This window comes from Mangifera indica, chromosome 14, assembly GCF_011075055.1.
Source record: "Mangifera indica cultivar Alphonso chromosome 14, CATAS_Mindica_2.1, whole genome shotgun sequence".
Taxonomy (NCBI): Eukaryota; Viridiplantae; Streptophyta; class Magnoliopsida; order Sapindales; family Anacardiaceae; genus Mangifera; species Mangifera indica.
Genome location: NC_058150.1, coordinates 7,611,112 through 7,633,184, shown reverse-complemented (window position 1 = coordinate 7,633,184; position 22,073 = coordinate 7,611,112). Strand labels below are relative to the sequence as shown.

Here is a 22,073-nt window from a genome sequence, read left to right as displayed (position 1 = left end):
GGGTTGAATTTATAAGCTTTTTTTCAGTATAAAATGTGAAAAGCTCAATCTTCGATGGATTTTAAAATTGCAACAACCTATTAATCACATTAGTATTTATGATTCATTTTCAATAATGAAATCCAAAATTTAAATTATGATAATACACATAAATTTATTTAGTAATTGTAAAGTATAACTTATTTATGAACAATATTATATATATCTATTTTGAGTATATAATAGATATACACTTATGTATATTATCATATGATTGAATATTACTTTATCATTAATTCAAAATCATTTAATCATATAACGATATATATTAAATATATATCTATTTATATACTTAAAATATACATACATAGTTTTATTGCATAGTTAATATATGAATAATATTGATGTAAATTATTTAATGGAATGATTTCTTTTTTTATTTCTAATTATATGGCTTTATAAATTTAAAATTGCTACTGTGTCCCCGAGGTTCAAGTTTAACAGACAAAACCAACGGCTGTCACATTCTTTGACTCTACGGAGAGATTCACTGACAATCAACTCCCACGACAGCCACCACTGTCGGCCAAAGATAATGGTAAGTTCTGTAACGCAATCTCTGACTATTAGTGGGCATCTGTTTTTTCATACCGATTAGATTCAATTTTAAATCTGTTATGTGAGATTTTTCTTTTTTTTTCTGTTATTTGCATCATGTCGCAGCCTTTAAGTGTTCGATAAAATGCCTAGTCAAAGCATCTGCCCCTGATTTAAATTTTAAAAAGCAATTTGGGTTTGTTGCATTAGATGTTTCTCTGTGTTTTTCTTGGTTTGTTCCAATTGAATATTTTTCTGGGTCAGTTCTTAAAAATCAGTATTACAGTGATGAACTTTGTTTGAAGTTAGTTACGTAGATAAATAAAATATTAGAGTGGGAATGAAGTGGCATCAATTTTCAGTGATCTGAAATCTGATATCTGCACTTAATTGCCTACACTAGTATTTTTGATAAGGTGTTGATATTTACACAAAAGATATGGTGCATTAAATTAGAATTGATTCACTCATAAGTTTGTTGTCTGAGTATGAATAATCATAGAATAGAATAGAAAGGGGTTAGAGATAGCTTACTGGAAGCAAAGTTTGAAGGGGACATATCCATCCTCCAACTTCAACTTGAAACATACCAGGCTTCAATTGTTTAAATCTACACTAGGTGCAGTAGGCTAAACAAGTGTTAATAGTTTAGAACAGTTTGACATTTTGAATGAGGATTTTGTGTGTTTCATGAGAAAATATTCATATACTGGGGATGAGATTAATTAATGGGACTGAGTGAGAGAGGGAGAGGAAGAGAGATGTAGATGTAAATAAGGTTCAAAGAGCATACAATTAAAGGATAATAATAATTTTGTAATGATATGTGATTTGTTAAGGAGGGTAATTTGGCAGGTAGCTTGGACACATAGTAATGTAATATAGGTAGAAAAAGTCGTAGTAGATGCACAAGATTTAGACACATGGGAATGTAATATAGTATTTAGAAGTGCATAAGAAGATACAGAAAGATTCAAAGATTTAGGTGAAGAAGTGTGGAATCATATAATCTAATCCACTAACCAGCCAGCCAACCAACATTTTGAAGCAGTCTCTCTCAGGCAATTGGCATTATCCCTTTTTGCATTCATTATTGAACGATGCTTGTATCTAAAGGATGGTCTTTACTGCCTTCACCTCGACTCCTCCCAACCCATTTTTTCTTTAATTTCTTGTAACTATCAATTCCAAGAAGAAAATTATTAAAATCAACTTCATTTAGGATGCATACTCTTAACTGTAATAGATTTTGAGTGATACTCTTAACATAAGTTTCAAAAACTCAACTAATAGTTATTGTTTTCACAATGGTTTCTAGAGCAAAGGTCCATTTAGCTTTTCTTAATATTCAGCTCATTTGCATAAATCTTTGAGCACTGCCCCCTCCTTAAATCATACCTTCTCAGGAGGCTTTCTCTGAAGGCTTTGATATCAAATATAATGAATCCAAAACCATATATATACCCTTAAGATAACTTGGAATTTTTTTGTGACAAATGATAAGAGATTACACAATATCCCAGAAAGCAAGATGTACATCCACATCAATTCATAAAAGTAGACTTTAGAAATAGTCATGACTGTTAAAGTGGCCATGTCGGCAATGAAAGATGTGGAATTCATTGTGAATTGAGCAACCATGGCTCGAGCTCGAGTTTGAGCTCAAGCCATGGTTTTAAGATTTTAGCGAGCTCGAGCCATGGCTGCTTAGTTCTTAAAAGTTTATTCTTCTTTGTTTCTTATTACGATACAACTTTTTTTACGTTTTCTTTTATTAGAAAACATAATTTTTTAAATTTAATAATTAATAAGTTTAAAATTTGTAAAAATATGTATTTAAGCTATAATATCGAGTTGAGTAGATTCAAGCTTCACTCCCAAGAATCGAGCCGAGCTCAAAATTGGCTTGGTTTGAATCCACCCCTAAGTTCACTTAAATTTAAAGAGAAATATATATGTAACAGTCAGTTATGAATAACTTCCCAATTAAAAGCAAGCTTTTTAATGGTTTTTATTAACAGTAATAATGTTATAAGCTATACCTCGAGTTTTGCTATCATTTTAATGTAACAATTCTGTTTATATGCATATCTACTATACCAATGAATACAAAAAAATTTATGATCACAGAGCTTTTATAGCTTTTTGTTTGCTATTTTTCATTGTACATTGTTTTGCGATCATTGAAACAAATCCATAATGTTTGTGGACATCTTGTTCACTCTTTTATAATTATTTTGTTCATTCAATGAAATTCGTACATTTTTTGCAAAAAAAAACTTATAAGCATGAATGTTTATAAATAGAACAGTGCAAGGTTATTTCTTTTAGGATGCATACTCTTAACTATAATGCACACAAGGCTATCAATGTTCTGGTAGAAATGAAACATAGTTATTTTCATTTTTCTTTCAAAATACTTAAGAAAATATAAAGTGGAAACAAAATGCACTAGTAACAATCAAACCCTACATAAAATCTCATGCAACATTAAGCACCCAAATAATTTACTACTAACTGGTTCTACAATAAATTTATGTTAAGATATGAATCACGACAAAAAGATAATACGGTGACTGGACGATCGAGTCCTTCCCCTACACCAAGGGTGAAAAGTTTAAAAAGTCGGGTAAAATGTCTAATAGTGTTTGCCCTTTTTCTTCTTAACTCATTTATGTTAGTTGCTAGTGCTTACAATCCTTTTCTTATAGTTGCCGTTAAGAACCTTTGGGTAGCCAAGCTTATTTCTGTTATTTTTTTCCATTGAACAATAAAGAGGTTTGCTCGTATGTATCTTTCCTCAACTATTTTCTTAGTTCGTATATTGTAGATAACATAATTACTTCATTTGTAGATATGTTGCCACCGATGCCCTCTACGTATTAGCTTAATCTTTTGAATGTCAAGGTGAGTTCCTATCTTGAGGAAATCAATTCTTCTTCCGTAGCCTAGAGGTAAAGATGAAAGTTTTCTCTTGCTTAAGATAAGAGCAAAAAGAAGGAAGGTGAAGTTGTCTATGGGAAGAAGTAACACACAAACCGTCCTTTATTGGTTTTTAGTTAGGGGCAAGCCTCCACCTCTTTTGCCCATCCTTAAAGATAGGTTTTGACTGTGGGAACAACCACGGAGAGTCTAGCGGCCGACCTTCTCTGTTTTTAGTAAGGTGGTTTCAACATGGTAGGTTCCCAAGCGCAAGCAGGATCATGTCAATTAGTTGAAAAGGCTTACTACAATAAACTGTGAGGTACATTCTCTTTCCCCCATTTGTTTTCTTTTTTTCTTTTATGATCGGAGAACCTTGCCCGAATTCATTGGACATGTAAATTCTAGAATGCAGTGACTGAACCCACAACTATTGCATCTGATAATTTAAGGTTTCGCTTTGTTGTAGCACTGCACTAGTCAATCTCAGGTTAATCAATCTATGTTTTTCACATCAAAGGGAGATTATACTAGTCGAACTCTTACTTTTTATGAAGGGTCTTTTCACTTAACCATTTATGTTAACCCTTGGGTCTTTTCTTGCATTGAATGGCAATATATTCATTGTTTTCTTTCTTTAAGTATCTTGTGCAAATGACTATCTTCTACAATCAATCTCCTGCTCATCTCCAAAATGACAACCAAAACGAGGTTTCCCAACTCAAGGAGTCACTCCTAGACATTAAGCAACGATTGTAGGCCATGAAGTTAATGAAATCCAATGGCCTTCTGATACTGACTACGTCGCTACACACATTTAACGAAATCCAATGGCTTTCCAATATTGACTATGTCTTTACACACCTTGTAGAAATTGAAGAAGAAAGGGATGATAGTTTAAGTTAGGGAACATAGTTTGCATTGTTGAGATATAGGATGCTTAGGTGTTTAGAGTGAGACTGACAGAGGGAATATGGGGATTTGCATAGAGTTTTGAGAAGATAGAGAAGATGAAGATTAAGTTTATGAGGGATTTGTGGTGTATGCAGGGCGAAACTAGACAAGGGTAGGCCTAGCCCTACCCTTAAATCTGAATTTTTTTTTGAAAATTTTAGGTCAGACCCATCATTGTTATAGGTTTGAATAATTGTTATAAGTTTGTTAGGTCCACCCTTGTTAAAAGTTTGAACAAATGTTTTAAGTTTGTTAGGTCTATCCTTGTAACAAACCTGAATAATTGTTAAGACCAAGTACATTTTTTTGTTTGAGCTATTTTAAGAAATTTTTTAAAATAGTTTCTTTATGTCTTTAGGCATATAAGTTTGGTGTAAATGTGAAATTTACTTATTCAAATCTCAAAACCTTAAGAGAGATCGATTCCGTGCATTTGGGACAAATTTGTTCATTTTGCTTTTAGGTTAAGGTATGTAAATTAATTTAATTTTTTTATCCATTCAATTTGTAATTTAAGTACATAAAAATTAATCACAATGAAACCTTCAAGAATTAATGCATATGAGTGTGTCTATTAGATGCCAATAATATGTTTAATAAAATGTCTCTGTGTCAATATCTATGTGCCACCCATTTCTTCATTCTAATAGATTGACTCAAAATTAAAAACAAAATTTATTACAATTTGATTTCAGTGTTATATTTATTGCAAGATAATGAGTTTATGATGGTAGATGTTGAATGATTTCACTATCACAAAGAAAGAAACTAATATTTCAAGTATTCTGAAAGAGTTCCAATTAGTACATTTTCAAAAGTTATATACTATATATTATTACTTCCATGTAATCTGTGAGATTACAAAGTTAATAATAAAATTAATTATTCACCAATACTTTAGTATTCATGATAAAAGTAATGTTGTAAACTTAAAAAAAATCTAATTAATTTTTTGAATGAAGCATACCTAAATATATTTTAATAATTTGGTTTTTATGATTTAAATTTTAGTAGAATAGGGAAATATAGATGTACATCTATACATTATAGATTTACTAGATTTGTTTTGTGGTGTTTGGATTGTAATTATGGCTTGACTCGAGTTAAAATGAGTTGAGCTTGAGCTTGTTGAACTCTCTTTAAAATTACTCTTGTTTTGCTTCATATTGCAATTGAGTAAAAATAATTAAAACAACATTATTTTGAAGTGTATTAGTCAAAATGATATCATTTTAGTCGATTCATATAAAATTTTTTTACGGTCATACTTGACAAGTCGAACACTCATTAATCTCAAGCTTAATAATATCTAACTTTTAGGTCAAGCTGAAGTTTGAGTTTGTTTGAACTGTGTCCATTTCGGACTTGTTTGACTCAAGTGCATTTTCAAACTCAAACAAACTCGATTTGAATCTAACTCTAATTGTAATAAGAAAATCATCATTTGTGGTATATAATTTAGTATTTGCTTAAGTATTGTATTGATTGATTGATGAATAATAACAGTCATGCAAACTCTTACGTAACAAAAATTCTAGTTCTACCCTTAATTAGTAAATACACGTATTATTCATGTTCTCGTATTATTCGCGTATTAAACAAGTTCAAAAGAATTTTTGAACTCAAAATGTATTAAACGTATATTTTACGTCTTTTTTATATTAAACGAGAATTATATGTTGTATTTTATGTTTTTCATATTTTTAAAATTTTGGTTAAACTTAAAGCATAAAATTGTATCTCTTATTTTCAATTATCTATAAAAATGTCATCGTTATTTAAAAAAAAACTTAACAACATTTATTTCTTAATTTCCAAATTTTACGTTTTCTAGCCTATAATCTAAAGTTTAAAATTTATACTGATTAATTTGTTTGTTTTTCCCTATTAATTAGTATGTTACTTATTATACAAAAAAATTTGATTATGTATTATATTATATTAGGTTTAATAGTTAATTAAATACTTTATATTTAAATTGTTATATTGATTTTCAATAGAAGATTCATAAAAAATACTAAAATTATTATAATATTGTTTTATTTTTGAAAATATATTATTGATGATATATCGTATTAAATCTGTATATATACATTTTGTATTTTTTTCGTATAAAAATTTTAAGGACTTTTTTTTACAAATGTATTTTTCATTATTCACCATATTATATCTATAAAATTTGCGTATCATTTTGTTTGTTCTCATATATAATAACTAGGGTTTTATCATTAGGTGTATGTCGAGGATAGAGTGGAAAGGAAATTAATATTTTCCCATGAGATTGAGACATAGATTCCTTTTTATTCTTATAACGAAGATAGAGCAGGCAATACTTTTCGTCTTCCTAAACGAGGATGGAGAATGGAAAACTTTGCCTCACCCTCTTCCTGTCTTTAGTATCCACAAATGTAACACCATTTTAACATAAGATGAATTGCTAACAAGTATTCATTAATGAGGTCAGTCTAGAGAATGTGTTTGCCTGAGGCAAAATTTTGATTACCTTTCGATCTACCTAACCGAAGAGGTTTATACGGCTAAGAAGAAAGATTTTCATTCTCTTCTAGCCTATAGTGTAATGGCCTGTGTAACTGAGTTGTAAAATCAACTTACAAATATTTTTAATTATGTCGACACTGTTAAAATTCCCAAAAGCATAATATTTGATTATCTAAACAATCTATTTTATATTATTAATATTATTTTCATTAATTTATTTAAGATTTTGATAATATTTTATTATCAAAAACCATATAATAAATAATATTAGGATAATTACATTATCAATATTAAAATATTATTATGGTAATTTTTAGTTTTGTTTATTAATTTTTAATAAAAAATACTTTTATTTTTGTTTATTAATTTTTAATAAAAAATATTTTATTTTTAATTAAATTAATGAGTTATTATAAAAAAATATTTTTGAAAAAATATATATTAATAATTTTAAAAAATAATTTAATTAATGAGAAGAATTCTAATATATTATTGTAAAGAAAAATATGTTAGAAAAAATTAATATTATGTGTATCTATTTAATATAAACAAATATATATATATATATATTTATACATGTCATCACATGATTAAGTATTATTTTATCTTTAATTTAATATCATTTAATCGTATGATAACACATATAAATACGTACGTATTTATGTATCTAAAGTAGGAACACATAGTTTTATTGGTTAGCAAATATACAAAAGTAAATATTTAATATAATATAGAGAACATAAAAAAATCCTAATAAAACTTTGCATATCTATTTTGAGTATATAAATAGATACATATTTGATATATGTTATCATATAATTGAATTATTTTGAATAAAAGGTAAAATAATATTTAATCATATAATAATATATAAATATATATCTATTTATATATTTGAAATAAATTTGCATAAGATATTTCAAAATTTTATTATTTTATTTAGGGGGCGTTTAGTTTGGATAATAAAGATTATCTTGAAAATAGATTACTTAGAAAATTATTTGGTATAAATGATTACTATATCTGATAAAATTTGATAGATATAAATAATTTTATGTTTGACTAAAAGTAATAAAAAAATATTTATAAATTATTTTACTTAAATATTTTTAACTTAATTATTTTTAAATATTTTTTATATTATTTTTTATATTAATTAAAAATAAATTTAGTTTTAAAAAATTAATAAATAATAATATAATTATAATAAAATATAATATTTTAATAATTGTCAATTATATTATTTATTATATTTATATTAATAATAAAAATAAAAATAAAATAAAATAATAAAAAATAAATTATTAAAATAATCGCTAAATGGTTGGATATTATCGTGGAATTCTGTTGGAATCTAGATGCCCAGAACCGATGCATGCGACAAAATGAATTGAGTTGTCCAAATGCAAAACACACCAGCAGCCAAATCAAAGCAGCAAAATGGCCCTTCTGATTTCCTCCTTTACCATCGTTGGATTTGCAGGTTTAGGTTTGAGGTTGACATACTTTCCATTATTGCACCTGTCACTTTCATGAGCTCAATGGCCGATGCCTCAGCCAATTATATCACGGCACACGGCCTACGTCAATATTATTTCTAAATCGCAATAATTAGGAGTATATTTAATTCAATTTATTACTCATAATTATTACCAAAAATTAGATTAGGACCTGAAATCAAGAAGTTTAGATGCGTTTCAAGAAACTTGAACTGTAGTTGACCTTGACCAAATGACCATCAGATGAGAACATTTGCACCTTAATCAACGACAGTAAACCCTCGTCCGCATTATCTGCCACATAAACACCAACACCGTAACAACCACTCCTCGTCGTTCTCGCGTCTCGAATCTCAACGTAAAACTCAAAGTATGTATATGTAAATTCCAAAGCACTAAATACATCAAATTAAATAACAGAAAGGAATTTTTAAAAAGCAAAAAAAAAAAAAAAAAATGAAAAACAAAAGAAAAGCCACCTCAGCTCTCCCAGCCAGCCTCCTCACAACCCCTGCCCGAACATGAAACAAGAAGCTTGCTCACGTTTTTTTTCTCTCTCTGAAACTAAAACTAAAACTAAATCCCTCTCTCTTTCCAAAAATGCAAATCTTCTGAAAAGGAACTCCAAACCCTAATTTAATTATTATATTCTTTTCTTTTACTTTCTGTCTAGATTTCGAATATCTCGATTTTGAATCTGTGAAATGTGTTTTCTGGAAAACGATTGAAGAGGGAAACAAAGACGAAGAAGCATAGGATTTAGTTTTCTTTAATTTTATGTGGAGCAGAGAAATGAGTTTGTTATTGATGAATCAAGTTCGGCGATGGCAGAGGACCATGATCCTCTCGTTGCTTTGTGTTTCGGTGATCGCTCCGATTGTGTTCGTCTCTACCAGACTCAAAACCTTCAGTCCCGTAGGTAAGCTTTCGTAAAAATACTCGTGAATCAATTACTTTCTTCTCTGTTTTGCGTATACTGAATATTTGTATAATAGTAGAAAGCTTTAGTGATGATAGTGTGCGTGATCATATGAATTGATATATATTTCCAATAAGATTTAATCAGATGTTGAATGTTTGAGTGATGGATGTGCTTGGTGATTATTGCATTTCCTTGAAGTTGATTGATTTATTCGTATATATGGATCATTATTCATGCTGTGTTGTTTGTACAGATAATTAATGGTGATTTGATGGGTGTGTGTTGATTGATCTTATTTCTTTTGCCTTTTTTTTTTTTTTTTTAATTTTAATGTCTTGCAGGAAAGAAAGAGTTCATGGATGACTTGTCTACTACAGTACGAATCCACTTTCTTTGAATCTCGTTGTTCTATTTTGCTTCTTACTCTGTTTGGTTGCTGGCAGAAATAGAATCAAAGAAATTAAATCAAGTTCTGGATTTACTGTAATCTATTAGTTTTAAGCACTGAAGTGAGAAATCTCGCTTTCCAGTGGGGAAAACTGCTGTATTTTGGTAAACTACTAGAGGTTGAAAAACGTTAGGTTTATCCTTTCAGTTGTCCTGGCAGCTAAATGGATTATATGGATTATAGATTTTTCCTTTTTGCTGATTGAAGACCGATTTTGTTTGTTTGGTGCAGAAACTTTTGACAGAGAATATAAGACTTAATGCAATTGAGCAGGTAATTTTGATTTGTTCTTGTACTGTGGTTTGCTTTCTACATTTTAGTTTGATATTTGTTAGTTTGAGTATGTGGAATTTGCATGCTTTGTGGTTTAGGAAGCTGGGGAAGGCATAAAAGAGCCAAAACTGGTGGTATACAAAGACAAGGATTTTGGTTCTGCAGTTAGTTTAGGCAATTCTGATGAGAATAACAAGTCCGACCAATTTGATAGTGCTGGCAATACTTTCAATATTTTGGGAAGTAATGGTTGGTATCATCATGATATGTAATTTTTTTTCTTTTCTTTGACTTCTTACTTCATAGATTGTAAACTGAAATTTATTTTTCAATTTTTCAGGAAAGAATGGTGAAAGAAAAGAAGAAAAAAAGCAATTAGAATGGAAGGCAGTATCCCATGAAAAGGTATGCATATATAGGATAACTCTAATTTGAGTTCAATCTGGATTGCCATGCTAGTGCCAGGTATGATCCATGACAGGTAAGGCCAGATATTTTTCAAAGATTATGAATAAATTGATAGGGATTATACTTTCAGTGGTTTGAAACACCTTCGCTTCAATTTACGCTTTTACATATCAGGATTTATGTGTCTCCTAATAGGTAAAAAAATAATGATAATATGATTCTTTGTCCTCTCCTTTGTGTGTGAAGATCAATTGTATGCATTTGAGATATACAAGTTTGTGTAACCATTTATATTTCATATTCAATATTATATTTTATTATTTCAACCTTTTCAATTTGCATGTGTTTTTCAATTTGTTCTTGGTTACAGAGGCAGACCAATCTAAAAGCAGCTCAACATGATGAAAAGCCACACCCTCCAGTGTTGAGAGTGACAGATGTGAAGGTGAGGCTGATCAGAGATCAAGTGATTAGAGCTAAAGCATACTTGAGTTTTTCACCATCAGGCAGTAATTCTCACTTAGTAAGAGAGTTGAGAACTCGAATTAAGGAGTTGGAGCGAGCAGTGGGTGATGCCACTAAGGATTCGGATTTATCAAAGAGGTACAAAGATTTCTTATCCCTTTTTCAGCTAGATTAACCCAAGGATACGTTGGATTTTTGGAAAAAGAATTTGGTGAGAATTTTGTGTACTGATTGAATAAGATATTCTTATATGGCACTTGAAAAATTACAATAAGGGTGCGTTTGGTTGACGGTTTTTAAAATTACCTTGGTAATCTATCTTTTATTCCCTTGTTTGGTTTGTCAGTAATAAAATATTACAGTAATCTTCTATTACCAATGCTGACGTGGCAGGTAATATAGGTGGTAATCTGACTACCACCTTCACCTTAGGTATTTAAAGATTACTGGGGTAATCTTGAGTTTATTATAGAAAAATTATTATGTATTAATTTTTTAAGATCAAAATAAATTTATTTTTAATTAATATGACAAATAATATAAAAAATATTTAAAAATAATTATATTCAAGGACATTTAAGTAAAATAATTTACTAGTAATCTTTTATTACCTTTAACCAAACACAATAATTATTTATACCTATCAAATTTTATCAAACATAGTAATCATTTATACCCAGTAATCTTTTAAGTAATCTATCTTCAAAGTAATCTTTCTATTTTAGTAATCAAATATTACCCAAACCAAACGCCCCCTAAGGAAAAAATTATACCAAATTCTTTGTAGGAATGACCAATAAAAAAATTTGGGATCTGAGGACCATTGAATTTGCAGAGCTTTGCAGAAAATGAAAGGAATGGAGGTTACCTTGTACAAAGCCAGTCGTGTCTTCCCCGACTGCCATGCAATGGCTACTAAGCTCCGTGCTATGGCACACAATGCTGAAGAATATGTCCATGTGCAGGAGAATCAGGCTTCATATCTTATTCAGCTTGCTGCTAGAACCACCCCAAAAGGCCTTCATTGCCTTGCTATGCAGCTGACAACTGAATACTTTTCCCTGCAACCCGAAGAGAGGCAGTTCCCGAACCAAAAGAAGTTGCACAGTCCAAATCTTCATCACTATGCTGTTTTCTCTGACAATATTATGGCTTCTGCTGCGGTTGTTAACTCCACAGTTTCTTCTGCAGCGGTAAATGCCTCTGCTTTTCCCGGGAACACTTTTACCCCTATTATTTATGATAATTCTAGCTCATCTTAACTTCTGTAATTAATAAAAGTGGAATTACTTTCCCCAAAGGGTAATTTGAAAAGTTATTAGAAGATTAGTCTCAGCCTCATTTTACTATAAACATGTGAGGAATGATTGTTTGTATTTGTGTAATTTTTGTGCTGAAATGTTGCTGATGCGCCTCACATGGTTCTATTAAGCCAAAGGTGAAGTGCTATGAACCTAATCATCTGTTATAATTTATGGTCAATTTATCTGCAGTCTTGTCCAACTGTCAAGGGAGAGTTGGGACATCTTGAGCCCTTCTCAAATTTGACCATGGTTTAATCAATAGAGCAGTTAGGATCACCTGTCTTTAATTGTTATTAACAACTTATCTTTAATTGGATATGTTGGATATCTTTACATGGTTTTTTTTTTTTCTAAGTATAAATGCAGAAATTCTTATCAGCTAATTCATACACTTGAACGCATTGCATATACACATGGATATTTTGAGTGGACTAGAATCTTTAGCACTATTAAAGTCTGTCAAGTGCATTATTCAACATACTATGTTAATTCATGAATTTGTGCTCCGAGATATCAATTGGAATTTCTTTAGGTATTTCTTACCATGATTCTGTCATTGCACCGCCTTTCAGTGTGGTAATTCTGATTCAAACCTTATATTAGATGCAGGAAGCATGATTATTATTACTTGAACTTTTGCAGGAACCAGAGAAAATTGTATTTCATGTGGTGACTGATTCTCTCAACTTCCCAGCAATCTCCATGTGGTTCTTATTCAATCCTCCTGGCAAAGCTACTATCGAGGTCCAGAGCCTAGACGACTTCAAATGGTTTTCCACCAATTATGATTCAATATTGAAGAAGCACAATACAGAGGACCCAAGATTTGCTTCAGCACTGAACCACCTTCGCTTTTTTCTTCCAGACGTCTTCCCTGCATTGAATAAGGTTGTACTTTTTGACCATGATGTGGTAGTGCAGGGTGATCTATCTAGACTTTGGAATGTTGACATGAAAGGGAAAGTAAATGGTGCAGTGGAGACTTGTAAAGCAACCGAAGCTTCTTTTCGTCGGATGGATATGTTTCTCAACTTCTCAGATCCATTGGTAGCAAATAGATTTGATGTCAATGCTTGTACATGGGCATTTGGGATGAATTTGTTTGATCTTCAACGGTGGAGGAGAAGGAATCTAACTTCTGTATATCATAAATATTTACACCTGGTATGGGATTCTATAACAGCATATTCATATACATACGTAAATCAATCTCAGATACAATGTTTATTCTAATGACGTGTCTTCATGGTTGTATGTTTCAGGGATATAAGAGGCCATTGTGGAAGGCTGGGAGCTTGCCTTTAGGTTGGGTCACTTTCTATAACCAGACAGTGGCTTTAGGCCGGAGATGGCATTTGCTTGGGCTAGGTTACAACTCAGGCATCCCAAGGCGAGAAATTGAGCAAGCAGCAGTGATTCACTATGATGGAGTAATGAAACCATGGTTGGACATCGGAATTTCGAAATATAAAGGCTACTGGGGAAAACATATCAAATACGATCACCCCTTTTTACAACGGTGCAACATACACGAGTAATTGAGTATTTCTACATTAATAAGGGGTAGAATTTAATTGATCTACACTACACCACATTATTCTGGCTACACTTTATTCTTTGATGATCTCATGTAAATTTCAACCCAATTTTATTCCAAAATTTTTCCGGCAGTAATGTTCTAGGTGCTGAGTATCATGCGACTTATAGCAATAACTAAGTGTTGTAGCAAGTCTCTAGGTTATGTTATAGTGCTGGACTGGAAGAAGTCTGTACATAACCCTCATTTCACGTTATTGCCTTTGAATGATATGGTTGGAAAAGGACAGCCGTATTATTCATTTTTACATCATTTGTATTGATGATTCCTAAGTTCCATATTTGTTTTTGGATCTCTATCCTAATACGCGTCTCCGAGGTGTCAGTGATTTGGTTGATGAACTTGACTGGATGCGAGAGGATGAAGTGGGAGACACGTGGGAGTAAGTGGTTGGAGGTGTGTGGATAAAGGATATCAAATGATGGATTACCTATCCAATCGTCATGTGTGGTGGCAAGTTCGGACTCAAAAATATTATCCTGTAAATAATTTTCCAAATTACATACAAAAATTAGCTCTAAATTCAACTTCTTCTCACACCGTTTTGAACAAAACAATGGCCACCATTTCCGCCGCTGCCTCAACTTCTTCGGTCACCCGAGCCACTCTTGTTCACAGGCCTCCCACCGGGGCGTCTGCATCACCTGTTCTTGGTAAAATCTTTAGTTTTTCCTGCTGCAAGGATGATGATTTGTTCTTGGTTTTGCTATTTAAATAAAAAAAAATTTGTTTATATTTTGTTCATTATGGAAGCCGATGTGGAGAGAAATTATTGACTAGTTAACAGACTTTTGTAATAGAATTAGTAGTTTTAAGTGGGTAATAGTTTAGTTAATAAGATTCCCATGAAATCAGTGGTGCCAATTTCATCCTCAAATTTGTGAGCTTAATCATGTATAGGCTTTTGCGAAATTTTCCCGTGGTATATTTTATATATATATATATATATGCAGGGTTGCCACGAATGGCAATGAAGGGGAAAGTAAGGTTTTCCATGAAGGGAAAGCAGGACAATAAGCCATGCTTGGGAATGAGCGCATCAGTGTTGGCAGCTGCCTGCGCAGCCACCATGTCAAACCCTGCAGCCATGGCTCTGGTGGATGAGAGAATGACCACTGAAGGAACAGGTCTTCCATTTGGTTTGAGCAACAATCTTCTTGGGTGGATTCTTTTGGGTGTGTTTGGTCTAATTTGGGCTCTTTATTTCCCTTACACTGCTAGTCTTGATGAAGACGAAGACTCTGGATTGTCCCTTTGAATCCATGCCAAACCAAATCCCCATTACAGAAATGTAAAGAGTTTGGCCATTAGTCCTGTGTTACAACTGTAGTAAAACTACCTTTTTCTGTGGCTTATTTGTGTATTGTTTCTCAACTCTTTGATTTCATTTCTGTTTTTGCTTCAATGATCCTGTTCATGGAATCATGTAGAGATTGTATGATCAAAAGGAAAATAATGGATCTGAATTGGTCATGCTGCAACCATTCATGCTCATTGCAAGCATAACTATGAGAAGACCTCCTATCATAATAAATCAGTTGATCATCTTTGCCAGTAACATACCACTGTCCCATTTTCATTTATTATGAGGTTCCATCTTCACATTAACTTTTAGGGGTTGTTTGGTTTCAGAAATATGAAGAGTATTTTGATAATCTATCTTTTATTATTTATGTTATCTTGTTTGGTTTGTTAGTAATAAAAAATTATGATAATCTTCTATTATTAATATTGACGTAACAAGTAATATAAGTGGTAATCTAATTGTCACATTCACCATAGGTATTAAAAAATTATCATGATAATCTTGATTTTATTATAATTATATTATAATTTATTAATTTTTTGAGACAAAAATAAATTTAATTTTAATTAATATAACAAATATTTAAAAATAATTATATTTAAGGGCATTTAAGTAAACTAATTTATTAGTATTCTTTTATTACCTTTAATCAAATACAATAATTATTTATACCTATTAAATTTTATTAAATATAATAATAATTTATATCTAGTAATATATTTTTAAAGTAATCTATTTATTTTGATAATAAAACATTACATAAACCAAATGCTCAAATTCAGATATACAATTTTATTCTCATTCTTAACCTTTCAACAAAATCTCTAACATTCCTAAACCCTATCAATCATTTTTTTTATCTCAATCTCATATCCAAAATCTCAAAACAAAAAATATAGCTAAATCTAGCTATTCAAATCAATATGTACATGTTTTTTTCTTATAATTTGATGGATTATTGTATTTGAAAAAAAAAAAAAAGGTAATATAGCGAGATTTTCATGAATTAGATGAAAAATTAATTTTTTTCATAATTTTGGTGTATTACGGTAAGCTTTACATGGTTACGATAACTCCGAGTGTGAGGGTAAGTGGAAGATTTTAAAATATGAGGGTTTAAAAAATTTTAGCAGCATATTTAGGATGTATTTGAAAAATATAAAAGCTAAATGAAATTTAAGCTTTTCCAAAAATTCCAGTGTATTACACCAAATGAAACATTGTACACATACACTAAACTTAAAATGAGAATTAGAGTTAAGATTTTAAAATATAACTGAGAGTTGGTGAAATTATCACTACCATATTCAAGTGTGCATCTACAAAAATCTTGAAAACAAAGTTTATTATGGATATATACATAACAAGAAATTATAGTTAATATTGCAAAGGCGTATAATATTGACATTTTATATATAAACATTGCGAGCCAAAAAATTGAGTACTAAATGTCTCAAGAGGTTCATTAGAAGAGTTTTCCATGTTATTTTCTAAGTATTGTTATCACTTAGAGCTATGTAACCATGGTATTGTTTTACATATTGAAGCATATGCTAACAGATAGATTAAATACTCATTTATATTATTAAAGTGTTATATAAGAGCGTTCTTATAGTATATCTGTCTAGTTTTTGGCATTGAAGACATATTTTTTTAGGGTAGATATCTTGATATGCTATTTATTGTTGTAACTAAATATAAGAATAATCAAATTTATCTATTCGTCTTTGGTGTGGGAGATCATGAGGGAACTAAGTCTTGGATGTGTTTCATAAGCAAAGTTTGTGAATGAATTGGTGATGTGCATGATTTAGTTGTCATTTTAGTTAGACATCTCGGTATTGTACCCATGCTGAACAAATATTTTTTAAATGCGTACTATGGATGTTTTTTTGATAAGTTAGAAAATATATTAACCAGAAAAAGAAAAAAAAACCTTCAAAAGAAGAGCCTGAAACAACCTAAGCTCACTCTTTTTGAAAGGCAAGGACAACAAACTAAAAACAAAAGTTGGTAAGAAAACTCACACAACAACTACTAAAAGAATCTACTTCTCTTGAGGGTTTATCAAAGTTCAAATAAATATAGGGCTCAAGAGGGTTTATCAAAGTTCAAATAAAGACAGGGCTCAAGAGGAGGACAAAACAACACCCTAGTAATAACAAAGACAAAAGAGAGAAATTTCCACTCCCACTGTACAAAACCATATGATAATTACAATCTAAAGCCAAACCATTAGGCAGAGAACACTGGGCAGCACAGGACCATAATAGAATACTATAGTAGCAAAGAAACTAGGTTGAAGTAACTATAGTAAAACTAGGCAGAGGCAAAAGTTGGGTAGAAAGCTAGTTGCAGCAGTTGATGTTTAATCTACAACACTCGGAAACAAAGCCTGTGCAGCAAGCACTACATAAGCTAGAATGAGGATTTGGCTAGAAGACTTGGGAATTGAAGTAGCAAAAACATGGAGAAGCTCTCTGCAAACCGAATTTGGATGCTTTGGGAGACAAGGCAACAAAGAAAAAATCTTGACAATTTGCAATTTTATGGAAACTACGGCAACCAAGAGAGAGTTGGAGCATTGGAACACTAGAGAACTAGAGCAGTATGAAGAGACAACAACCAAGAGAACATTAGAACACTAGGGTAGGAGAGCTTGCTGCAGACTGGATAATATGCACTATGGAAATTTTTTAAGCATCATGTATTGCAAGAAAAAAGCAAAGCTTATCTACTGCATGTACCACTAGAGCAGGCATGGAAGGTGGCAGTAGCCATCATCAAAGCCCTAAGGCAGTTGAAACAAGTTTTTAGAGATAGAGGTTTCACCTGTAAAAAAGCACACATGTTAATAGGGGTGAACAAAACTGGTTAACTGGTTTTGTAAACCGAACTGAATTTTCAGTTTTATAAAAATTACGAATCGAAACTGAACCATTTTACACATTAACTGATTTATAACCGAATCGAAATTATTGGATAACCGATCCGAATTTTCGGTTACCCAATTTTGAACCGAATTTTAACAATTAATTTTTCAAATTTTCAATTAAGCTTTTAATATGAATTGTTTTTTTTTTTATAATTTTAGCTTTCACTAAACACTAAAGTTAAGTAAATTTTAAATGATACCATGTTTAATATAAATACATACAAATATGATTCAATCGAGTATTAAATTAATTTACAAAATAAGTACAAATTAAGAAATTGAAGAACTGCAACAATTCGTGTAAATCGGTAACATATTTTTTTTGTACTTTATGACAATATCTTCAACCTCTAGATAATTAATGAATCAAGAAAATAAGTTAAAAAAACTAGCATTAGAAAATTCTCTTACACCTAAATATAAATTCAATATCATTCATTTCACATACCAAGACATTGAACATATATTCAATAAATTTTTCAAACAATAACTATGTAACTAAATGAATAACACACAAAATAAAAAAATAAATAGAGAAATAAAAACTTAAGACTAAAGTATGAGATTGAATTGAATAACTCACCACGAAGATGAAAAAATGGCATTGAGACTAGAGAAATTGTATCAATCATCCTCTCAATGAATAGTGGTAGTTTCCATTGGCGAAGGTGAAAATTCTTCAAAAAATAAAAAACAAATAATCTTAAATATAATTAATACATAAGATAGAAATAACCCATTTCATGATTATATAATTTAATATAACAATTCTTAAATCACAATCAATCATTTCAACAATCATAATATTTACAACATGTATCATAAACAATTTACAAATTATTTATGCATGTTTGTGAATAATTTTACTTTTTACCTAATTCAATGTTTGCTATCTCTTGCAAGCTTTTTTCAATTATAAATAGTTCACGTGGTCCTCGGATCCAATCTTGTGCACAAATAAGAGTTTCTACCATCTTAGGAGTAAGAGAGCTACGAAATGGACCTAATACACGACCCCCAGTACTAAAAGCTGACTCAGATGCAACAGTTGAAACAGGCATAGCCAAAACATCTTGTTTCTACTAAACAAAGAATTTGATATCTTGGTGAATTCATTTTCCACCAATTTAAGATATCAAACTTCTTGTCTCTATCATCATCAATGTCTTCGGCTAAATATTTATCCAACTCAGATTTAGGTTACATAGCTCGTTGTCCAGCCCTTTCTTCATTATACATAACCATCATGAAATCTTCAAGATCAAGATTTATATCACCAATATCAACATTGTTTATACCTTGAGATTCCTCAATTGATTGCATACTATGAGAAATATTAAGCAAATTGTATTCTTCATATAAAGCATACAAAGTCTCTTTTACTTTTGTTTTCAACTTATCAGCATCAACAACATCATAGGAATGATTGATAACCCAATTCACATACTCTAACTTGTACCTAAAATCCAATACCACTGCAATGAACAACATTAGGTTAATATTATTAATATTTCCCCAAATTTGTTATGTTTTCCCTTCATCTTTTTAGCCATTTGACATAATTTATGATCATTGCTTTTATACTATGTCGAAATCTTTAACCCAATACCATATATTTCTCACATATATGCATTACCTATAACATAAAGAGAACCAGACACACGTAGAGTTGTATCACAAAAACTTTTTAGAAAAAGCAACAAATAACAAGTATATTCCCAATCAGTAGGCGTAGGAACACCCTTTTACTTATCCCTATTAAGCTCAGCTCGATACTTACTATCTTAAAGCTCTAACAAGTCAAATGCTCTTTGAAATTTTATAGCCACATCCAACATCAAATAAATTGAGTTCCATCTTGTTTCAACAATAAAAGCCAACAAACATTTACATTCAATTTTTTCTTGTTCTACACAATCTTTAAACTTTTTCAATCTCATTAGAGAAGACCTTACATATCTTACAGTGGAACGAATTCTAAAAATAGAGTCATCCATATCTTTTAACCCTTCTTTTACAGTTAGACTCAATATATACGCACAACATCTCATATGAAGATAATCATCATTCAATACACTATTATTCCAACGTTTTAACCTTTGCTTAAGATAATTTAGTCCTGTATCATTAAAGCTTGCATTATAACCAGTTATGGTGAGTATCTTAGAAATTTTCCATTAAAGCAAACGATTCTCAACTGTCTTGCTAATAGTTAAACCTTTATGACTCGAAATTGAACAAAAATTTAGAATCTTTTTGTTTAGTTTCCAATTCTCATCAATAAAGTGAGTTGTAAGACACATGTAATTGAGGTTTTGACAAGATGTCCATGTATCAGTTGTGAGACAAACTCTATGAGGGAACTTAACAAAGAAATTCCTCAACTTCTCTTTCTCCTCAACAAAAAATTTAAAACAATCTCTAGCCACAGTAATACGTGGGGGAACTTGAAACCTAGGTTATGCCACACTCATCATTTCACGAAACCTTTCTTGCTCCACAAACCTAAAAGGTAACTCATCTATAATAATCATTTTTTGCTACAACATGTCTAATTAAATATTTATCAAACTTCCAAGAGTAAAGTGAAGGATATGTGGAAGTAGTCTCAACACCACTTGAGGGATTATGTGTGTGTTTTTGAAATATTAAAATCTTTCGTCTCTTTTTCGCCACATTCAAAGGATATTTTTTACATCTACTTAAATGATTGCGTAAAGAACTAGTACCACTTTTGCTAGGATATGTAAGGATAACCCCGCAATAATTACATGAAGCTATAACATTATTTTTATTTTCACAATCATTTTTTGTAAAATGATCCCACATATCAGAAGCATTTTTCCTAGTTTTTGTAGAACTTACGCGTTTGAGGTCTTTAATTGGTAATGAAGCTACAGAATTCCCACTGTTATCACCGATAGACGACATCTACAATAACAATAAAATATTATGTTAGTAGGCAATATAAAATTGTAAATACTATCATGCTAATAAAACACAATAAAACAATATCAAGCCTTTTTGAACTTATATTAATGTGTATTTGTCATTTTTTGCATTTCTTTAATTCATGAAATTATTCCTGGAGCCCTAACAACTGTTGGTGAGATAGTGGCTCTAACAACTATACATGTTATTTTATGACCCATCTTCATGATTGATGACAGTCTCACTCGATCAAATCTCAATTAATTTGGTTTCCTTAAGTTTTTTCCATGTTGATACCAACATTATTCTACACAGTTTGTGAATGTATAAGATAAATATCATAGTTATTTAAGAGATTGTTAAACCTACTAATTGATAATATTATTTTATTGTTTGACAATACAAATTGCATAATATTATCACTTTGATCTGAAGGGTTAGGATGAGTGGTTTTTAATGAAGGATTTAAACATTCAATTCCCTGTGATATCATATCCCACATGGTCCATAACTACCAAAGTTGTAGCAGTTTATATATCCCCAGTTTATTTGATGAAGTCATAAGTATGATAAGAGAATCTCTGAATAATAGAAAAAAAGTAAAGATAATAGAATAATATATGTTTCTGATCAATGATGAAATTATTTACTACAATAAATCTCTAAGAAAATACATTAAAAAAAGCTTTTAAAAAAAGACATATATTGTCAACTCCACTCATATGATTAATATAATCAGACCATCACCCAAAATCACATGACATATAGATAATAGAAAAGGCAATAACATTTTCATGCTTTTGATAAGAATTTCACAATTGAACACTCACCTATAAGAAATGTGGCGGTTTGTGGTAGGATTTCAATGTCTTTTTGCAAGCCCAAAATCAATAATAAAGACCTGTTGCAAGAATAGAGAAGAGAAAATAACATTACAGTGAAGATTGTTGCAAGTAAGAATGGAGAAGAGAAAATGAAAAAGAAGAGAAAAGAAGATGAGATGTGTTGATCCCTGGTTGCTTGCTTCTTGGACA

At 30.7% G+C, this 22,073-nt stretch overlaps 2 protein-coding genes and 2 long non-coding RNA genes across 4 annotated transcripts; 3 read left to right on the top strand and 1 right to left on the bottom strand.

The window, feature by feature from the left end:
- Positions 1-465: 465 nt before the first annotated feature.
- On the top strand, positions 466-4,017 carry LOC123196903. The gene is made up of 2 exons (XR_006497758.1): positions 466-577; positions 3,431-4,017. It is a non-coding gene; the product is annotated as an uncharacterized LOC123196903 (long non-coding RNA).
- A 4,892-nt stretch (positions 4,018-8,909) lies between these two features.
- LOC123196140 (probable galacturonosyltransferase 6) lies at positions 8,910-15,425 on the top strand. Its single transcript, XM_044610039.1, has 10 exons — positions 8,910-9,369; positions 9,714-9,748; positions 10,052-10,093; positions 10,192-10,342; positions 10,434-10,498; positions 10,872-11,104; positions 11,802-12,159; positions 12,913-13,434; positions 13,533-14,520; positions 14,821-15,425. The coding sequence occupies exons 1-9, from the start codon at positions 9,228-9,230 to the stop codon at positions 13,806-13,808; spliced, it is 1,824 nt and encodes a 607-aa protein (XP_044465974.1). The 5' UTR covers positions 8,910-9,227; the 3' UTR covers positions 13,809-14,520; positions 14,821-15,425.
- Positions 14,326-15,425, top strand: LOC123196142 (photosystem II reaction center W protein, chloroplastic-like). The gene is made up of 2 exons (XM_044610040.1): positions 14,326-14,520; positions 14,821-15,425. Exons 1-2 carry the CDS (start codon positions 14,424-14,426, stop codon positions 15,123-15,125), a joined length of 402 nt encoding a protein of 133 aa, XP_044465975.1. The 5' UTR covers positions 14,326-14,423; the 3' UTR covers positions 15,126-15,425.
- Positions 15,426-17,112: 1,687 nt separating this feature from the next.
- LOC123197053 lies at positions 17,113-22,073 on the bottom strand. Its single transcript, XR_006497784.1, has 4 exons — positions 21,870-22,073; positions 20,974-21,039; positions 18,692-18,785; positions 17,113-18,005 (listed from the first exon to the last, which is right to left on the bottom strand). It is a non-coding gene; the product is annotated as an uncharacterized LOC123197053 (long non-coding RNA).

What these genes read in the sequence shown, in the direction of transcription:
- LOC123196140 (XM_044610039.1), top strand. Translation starts at nt 9,228, where the DNA reads ATGTGGAGCAGAGAAATGAGTTTGTTATTGATGAATCAAGTTCGGCGA. An exon ending in CAAAACCTTCAGTCCCGTAG is followed by an intron (nt 9,370 to 9,713) that starts GTAAGCTTTCGT and finishes AATGTCTTGCAG; the next exon opens with GAAAGAAAGAGTTCATGGAT. An exon ending in CCACAGTTTCTTCTGCAGCG is followed by an intron (nt 12,160 to 12,912) that starts GTAAATGCCTCT and finishes GAACTTTTGCAG; the next exon opens with GAACCAGAGAAAATTGTATT.
- LOC123196142 (XM_044610040.1), top strand. Translation starts at nt 14,424, where the DNA reads ATGGCCACCATTTCCGCCGCTGCCTCAACTTCTTCGGTCACCCGAGCC. An exon ending in GTCTGCATCACCTGTTCTTG is followed by an intron (nt 14,521 to 14,820) that starts GTAAAATCTTTA and finishes ATATATATGCAG; the next exon opens with GGTTGCCACGAATGGCAATG.